At 53.0% G+C, this 6,828-nt stretch overlaps 2 protein-coding genes across 2 annotated transcripts; one reads left to right on the top strand and one right to left on the bottom strand.

Annotated features, from left to right (window-relative positions):
• Window positions 1–511: 511 nt before the first annotated feature.
• On the bottom strand, window positions 512–1,527 carry M409DRAFT_70295 (uncharacterized protein; the record flags this gene model as incomplete). The annotated part of the gene is made up of 6 exons (XM_033818664.1): window positions 512–785; window positions 841–912; window positions 1,009–1,071; window positions 1,158–1,177; window positions 1,242–1,314; window positions 1,478–1,527. 6 exons carry the CDS (start codon window positions 1,525–1,527, stop codon window positions 512–514), a joined length of 552 nt encoding a protein of 183 aa, XP_033661415.1.
• A 583-nt stretch (window positions 1,528–2,110) lies between these two features.
• M409DRAFT_28909 (uncharacterized protein) lies at window positions 2,111–5,797 on the top strand (the record flags this gene model as incomplete). Its single annotated transcript, XM_033809225.1, has 2 exons — window positions 2,111–4,257; window positions 4,318–5,797. The coding sequence occupies 2 exons, from the start codon at window positions 2,111–2,113 to the stop codon at window positions 5,795–5,797; spliced, it is 3,627 nt and encodes a 1,208-aa protein (XP_033661414.1).
• Window positions 5,798–6,828: the final 1,031 nt, after the last annotated feature.

Raw genomic sequence — 6,828 nt, 5'->3', positions numbered from 1 at the left:
ACAACAATGCCTCTCGACACTCAATGCACGTGTCACAGAGCTGCTTCGCGCCGGCTAAACTGCAAAAGCTGCAGCTGGGCGAGAAAAGACGGCGGAATTTCTGATGAGTGAGGGGATCGACGTGTGCCATACCGATGCTATTGCGAAACGCTCCATCTCGTCTCATGTCGCCGTCGCCTCGTCACATGATCAAAATTCTCGATAAATAAATCGGCTCGTCAACCACCTCTTGCCTCGCCGCAGCCAAGAGTGGTATTTCGAACGCGAAGAAAGAGAACTTGTGCGCCGCTCCGCCATCCAAACAACAAAGGAGAAAGAATACCACTATGATGAAAGGAAGATTTTGCCATTGCTGGCCGTGCAGCTGCGCGCCGCGATCCTATCCGTCTATGCCAAAAAGCAACAACCGAACTGACATGCTAGGTTTCGTCGTCGTCATCGGCCATGGTCTCGTGGGGTCTTCGTATGATGATGAGTCGGCCGTTGAGTCGTATCGTGGGAACTTTGTCCTTCATTTCTTCGCTCGTGCAATGAGCCATTGCAGCACCGCGTCCAGGTTGGTCTCCTCTTTCGCGCTGATGCCGTAACAGCTTACTTCCCGATGGGTGACGGCCTTGAGATTCAGCGCCTCGATCAGCTCGTCGACACCTGCGTGGCCTGAGAGATCCGACTTGTTGCCGAGGACGAGAAGCGGTATTCCTTCCATGGCTGGCTTGTCGAGCAAGATGTGCAGTTCCTCCTTGGCAACGGGCAGTGCCTCCTTGTCGGCGGAATCCACGATGAAGCTGCGATGCGAATATGAGCCCAACGCCGACGTCGCATTCAACATGCTGCGCTTACACAATGGCGTTCACCCCTCGGCAGTACCTCTCCCACATCGATCGAAACCTCGGCTGGCCTCCCAAGTCCCAGCTGCATCAAGTCAGTACCAGATCCGACGACACATCGGTCGGCACGGTTGATGGTCGCCGCCGAGAGAAAGAAGGCAACAACACATCGACAACTCACCACTTCAGGGTGACATGGCCCTTCTGCACCCGCTTCATGTTGAAGCCGACGGTCGGTATCGAGCTGTGTCACCGGATCAGACTCGAAACACGTCTCATCGACCGCGCTGGATCTCGGCTAAATCCCTGTCGGTCGCACAGTCGACTTACTCGATGGTGAACTCGCCGCCCTGTACCACAACGTCAGCCATCGACGACGCAGGCGGGCGCGCATATCGTCGGCGTCGGACTCACCGCCAGAACCCTCAGTAACGAGGTCTTGCCGGCGTTCTGGAGGCCGATCATGGTGATGTCCATCTCGGTGGCCCTGTCGAGGGGGAAGAAAGCACATCAGCGTCAGTCCATCATGGGCGGCGGCGGAGGGTGTCGACGACGCCGCACGGAGGCGGTGTGGTCAGGCTGTCAGGCAGCAACTGCGATGGCAGGCGGCGTTGGGTTTGGATATGGGTGAGGGGGCAACAGAATCATACCAGAAGAGGCTGAGCAGCCAATCATAGATCTTCTTGAAGATGCCTGCCATAGCGCAAGACGTCGGGGCGGTGGGAGTGAGGGAGCGCCGGCGACGGGCCAGGTGAACCAGTAAGTCAAAAAAGGAGCTAAGGAGCCGTCTGCTCTTGCAGTGAAGTCAAGGGAACCTTGGAATCCAAATGTGAGAGGTTCAGAGGTTTGGCTAGCCCCGCGCTTAGGCCGCGAGCGTCGACTCTTGATTCGCGCAGGAACAGACGCGGCAGCAGCAAAATCGTCGCTGTCGATGAGAATAATCGCGGTAGGAGGTGATCAGAAAATGCAGCGCCGAGTAGAATCGAATCGGCCCTGGTGGCTTTTCTCGCATGCAACGTGAACCCTCCCAGGCTCCTTCCCACTGCTCCCACTCTCCCGGCGGCTCTTTCTTCTTGATTGAGCGTCGGCCTTGGCGGACCCGCTTTTCGCCGATGCTAGCGACTTTTTCTTGACTTGACCTGAGCTTCACATGTTTCTTCGTGAAAACACTTTTGACTCTGCGTGATACCCATTGTACGGATTGCTGGCGTTTGGTGTGCATGATTTTGTACAGTAACAAACGAGGCATGAGCGAGATCTAAATAGGACGAATCACCACCACCATGGCACCCGCCAGGAAGTCGTCCATGTCGAAATGGTCTGAACAGTACGATACCATCAAACGAGAGCAGCTCTTTCGGGATCCGCCCAGCAATAAATCCGCATACCCACTACTCCAAGAGGCGATCAAACCCCACGTCGAATCTTGGAACTACGTCTTCGCCGAGAATGGACAGCTTCAGCACGGTCTTCGAGACATCGGCACCAAAACTTTTCTGGATGGCAATGGGCAAGAGCCAGGCGCGAGGAGGAATAGGCTGCAGGTCAGAGTGAGGCAGGTCTTCCTCGATAAGAGTACATTGCCGCATACGAACAAGGTGGAAGCTGTCAAGAGGGAGATTCTGCCAGTGGAGTGCAGAGAGCGGCACGTAACATACAGAGGGAGGTTTCGAGGACGGCTGGAGTATCGCATCAACAATGGCGAGTGGAAAGAGACCGTGCGCGACTTTGGATATCTACCCATCATGTTGCGATCGAATCGATGTCATCTGGAAGGACTGTCGCCGAAAGAGCTGGTCAATCGAAGAGAAGAGACGGAAGAGCTTGGTGGATACTTCATTGTCAACGGTATCGAGAAGCTGATACGGATGTTGATCGTCAATCGGAGAAACTTTCCCATGGCTATCATTCGACCTTCGTTTGAGAACCGAGGACCATCATACACAAAGTACGGCGTGACCATTCGATCTGTGCGGCCGGATCAGACATCACAGACGAATGTTCTACACTACCTGAGCGATGGAAATGTCACATTTCGATTTTCATTCAGGAAGAACGAGTACCTGGTACCGGTGTTGATGATCTTGAAAGCTTTGGCAGAAACGAACGACCGAGAGATCTTCGAGTGCATCGTTGGCCCAGCAGGTGGGAAGGGACTTGAAAGCAAGCAGTTCGTCACAGACAGAGTCGAGCTGCTTCTTCGAACATACAAGGCCTACAATATCAACAGTCGAACGAAGACTAGAGCATATCTGGGGAACAAATTTCGAGTGGTGCTGGGAGTTCCAGAGGATTTGACTGATGAAGAGGCTGGGACTGAGTTCTTGAGGAAAATCGTGATGCCACACCTCGGATCCTACGATGTCACAGAGTCAAACGATGCCGACAAATTCAGGATGCTGCTTTTCATGATTCGAAAGCTTTACGCCTTGACCGAGGGCGAGTGCACAGTCGACAATCCCGATGCAGTGCAAAATCAGGAGATCCTACTTCCTGGGTTCTTGTACGGAATGCTTCTCAAAGAGCAGGTCGACGAATGGCTGGGATCGATAGGCCTGAGTTTACGGGAATGGGGACGAAATAATCAGTGGCCCTCCTTCACAAGCCCGCAATTCGAAAAGGACTTCATGCCGAAGGTGATAAGAAAAACGAACGAGAACCTTGGCCAGAAAGTAGACTACTTTCTTTCGACAGGCAATCTCGTCAGCCCAACTGGTCTCGATCTGCAGCAAGTGTCGGGTTTCACGGTTGTGGCAGAAAAGATCAACTTCTACCGATTCATCAGTCATTTCCGCATGGTCCACAGAGGAAGCTTCTTCGCGCAGCTGAAGACGACGACGGTTCGAAAGCTGTTACCAGAAAGTTGGGGATTCTTATGCCCTGTCCACACTCCAGACGGATCGCCATGCGGTCTGCTGAACCATCTCGCACATAAGTGTAAGATTTCGACCTCGAATTCAGACTCTTCCAGCGTACCTGCGCTTGTGTCCCAGCTTGGCGTGACGAGCACTTCCGAAGCGACCATCAACGACAGTGTGGTAGTGCAGCTTGATGGCCGAATACTGGGCTTCTGTTCGCCAAAGCAAGCGAAGACCATTGGCGACACTCTTCGGTACTGGAAGGTTGAGGGCACTCACAACGTCCCGCTCGACCTTGAGATTGGCTATATTCCCCTATCAAATGGTGGCCAATATCCTGGTGTCTACATGTTCTCTGAAGCTGCAAGGATGATTCGACCTGTGAAGTATCTTCCTCTGGAGAAGCAGGACATGGTTGGTCCTTTTGAGCAGCCTTTCATGTCCATCGCCTGTACCGAGCCTGAAGTTGCATCTGGAGATTCCACGCACGTCGAGTACGATGTCACCAACATTCTTTCGATTGTCGCGAATCAGACCCCGTTCTCCAACTTCAACCAGTCGCCAAGAAACATGTAAGTCCTATCACATAGGTCGACGTCGAGATCGCTGTGAACAAGCTAACTTTTCGCCAGGTACCAATGTCAGATGGGCAAGCAAACGATGGGTACCCCTGGAACAGCACTCAAATACAGAACCGATAACAAGACATACCGACTACAAACTGGCCAAACGCCAGTTGTGAGGACACCGAAACATAACGAGTATGGCCTTGACAATTTCCCCAATGGAACGAATGCTGTGGTCGCTGTCATCTCATACACTGGCTACGACATGGACGATGCCATGATTCTGAACAAGTCAGCTCACGAGAGAGGGTTTGGACACGGAACGATCTACAAAGCCAAGAAAATAGACCTTGCAGAAGAGAACAAGACAGGGCGCAATCGATCAGCCGTGACGACAATGTTCGGCTTCGCACCAGAGAGCATAATCAAGGCGCAATGGCGAGAGAGCTTGGACGACGATGGACTGCCACGGGTGGGCATCAAAATCAGAGAGGGAGATGCAATCGCTGCATCGTACTCTGTCGTCAAGGATCCTCTGACCGACGAGTACGTCAACAAGGATGGAGTCACTCACATCCACAGATACAAGGACTCTGAAGAGGCCTTCGTGGAAGAGATCAAGCTCATTGGCAACGAATCTGGCAACAACGATCCCTGCCAAGCCGTCAGCATCCGCTTCAGATTACCTCGTTCTCCAGTCATCGGTGACAAGTTCTCTTCGCGACACGGACAGAAGGGTGTCTGCTCACAGAAATGGCCGACCATCGACATGCCGTTCACAGAGAGTGGAATGCAGCCGGATGTCATCATCAACCCTCACGCTTTCCCATCTCGAATGACGATCGGCATGTTCGTCGAGTCGCTGGCTGGCAAATCCGGGGCACTGCACGGCCTTGCCCAAGACTCAACTCCATTCAAGTTCAAAGACAAAGAGGGCGAGACCGCGGTGGAGTACTTTGGCCACCAGCTCAAACGCGCTGGCTACAACTACTACGGGAACGAGCCCATGTACTCCGGCATCACTGGCGAGGAGCTGGCAGCTGACATCTACATCGGCGTCGTCTACTACCAACGTCTCCGACACATGGTCAACGACAAATACCAAGTCCGAACAACAGGCCCCGTCACCCCCCTCACAGGCCAACCGATCAAAGGCAGAGCCAAAGGCGGTGGTATCCGAGTCGGAGAAATGGAACGCGACGCCCTCCTCGCCCACGGCACCGCTTATCTCCTCCAGGACCGCCTGATGAACTGCAGCGACTACACCAAAGCCAACATCTGCAAGAAATGCGGCAGTTTCTTGTCCACGCAGCCCAGCTCCGGCCAGTACAGTCGGCGGAGAGAGGGTGGACGTGTGAGGTGTCGGAGGTGTAGTCGCAAGGCTCTGCCTTCTGATCCGAAGAGCGAGTGTTGGGAGGATCGGAAGGGCGGAAAGTGGTTTGGTGGTGATGAGGTTACGGTTGTTGCTGTGCCGGGGGTGTTGAAGTATCTTGATGTGGAGCTGGCTGCTATGGGGATTCGGATGAACTTTGAGGTTGGGCCATAGAAGAGTTTGAAATCGTCAACGGCACGCATTCTCTCTATTGCCAAATTTCGAACCATCCTCCTTGGTATAGTCCTTTCGCTACCCAACTTGCATCAGCTGATCGTTAACAGATTGATGGAACAGACCAACCGTCACTCGTCAACAATCTCTGTACCGCACGCCGAGAGATAGCGACCGGGGTGTGCATCCTTCAGGCGCGCCACAGTTCAGATGGGTCCAGAGGGGCTGGTGGCAGAAATCACCCGCTTTTTCCCCCACGTTTCGCGCTGTGCGCACAGCGCGAAACGTGGGGTTTGTCCTGCTTCCTTTGTCCTGCTTCATTTCACTCGTTGCCACCACGCCCACTGACGGTTGCCTCGACTTTGAAATGCCGCTCAACACTAAAGTCGACTTGGTCTCACGCCAGATACGTGAGTTGAACGAAAGTCTACGAACACTCTCCCCCGAAGAGCTTCTTGACCCAGGGCTCCGGAAGGCACTGCAGTGTACCGCCGCGTATGCCCGGAGTGGGCGAAAGACGACCAAACGGCAGAGAAAGACCATCACGCAGAGACGGGGCTTCGTCGAGGTGACCAGATATAAGGGACTCTGACGTCCCCAAGACGCTTATGAACGTGTTAGCAGAACGACTTGAATCACGACTTGTATCTAGAGGCGGATTTTATCTATATTGGAGAGTCTTTCTAGATAACGTCTATCCCGACGTTACGAGCCACCCTCCGTAGCGAGCTAAACGCAAGGTACTTTGAACTAATAAGACTATCGAGCTCTTACTAATACGTTTTTGCGCTTTATTTTGTATGTTCTCGCTAGATTAGGTACTCCTTCGCCTCTCTAAGTCCTTCCGATAATATAGAGTAGTATTATAGCGACGTCGTCGCTCGCTTTTAAAGAGGCCTATCTTAGGCCTAACTTATCGACGACTATATATTAGGATCGGTTCGCTAATCCTAGAATCTTACTTAGTATAGGTACTAAGCTTAAGTTCTTAGTTAGAGCTCGTTAAAAGGAGAGAGTCGATAGACTACTAA

The sequence above is a fragment of the Zasmidium cellare genome (assembly GCF_010093935.1).
Source record: "Zasmidium cellare ATCC 36951 unplaced genomic scaffold M409scaffold_47, whole genome shotgun sequence".
NCBI classification, from domain to species: Eukaryota; Fungi; Ascomycota; class Dothideomycetes; order Mycosphaerellales; family Mycosphaerellaceae; genus Zasmidium; species Zasmidium cellare.
The sequence above is the reverse complement of the archived record's forward strand: the minus strand, read 5'-3'. Positions and strand labels throughout refer to the sequence as shown.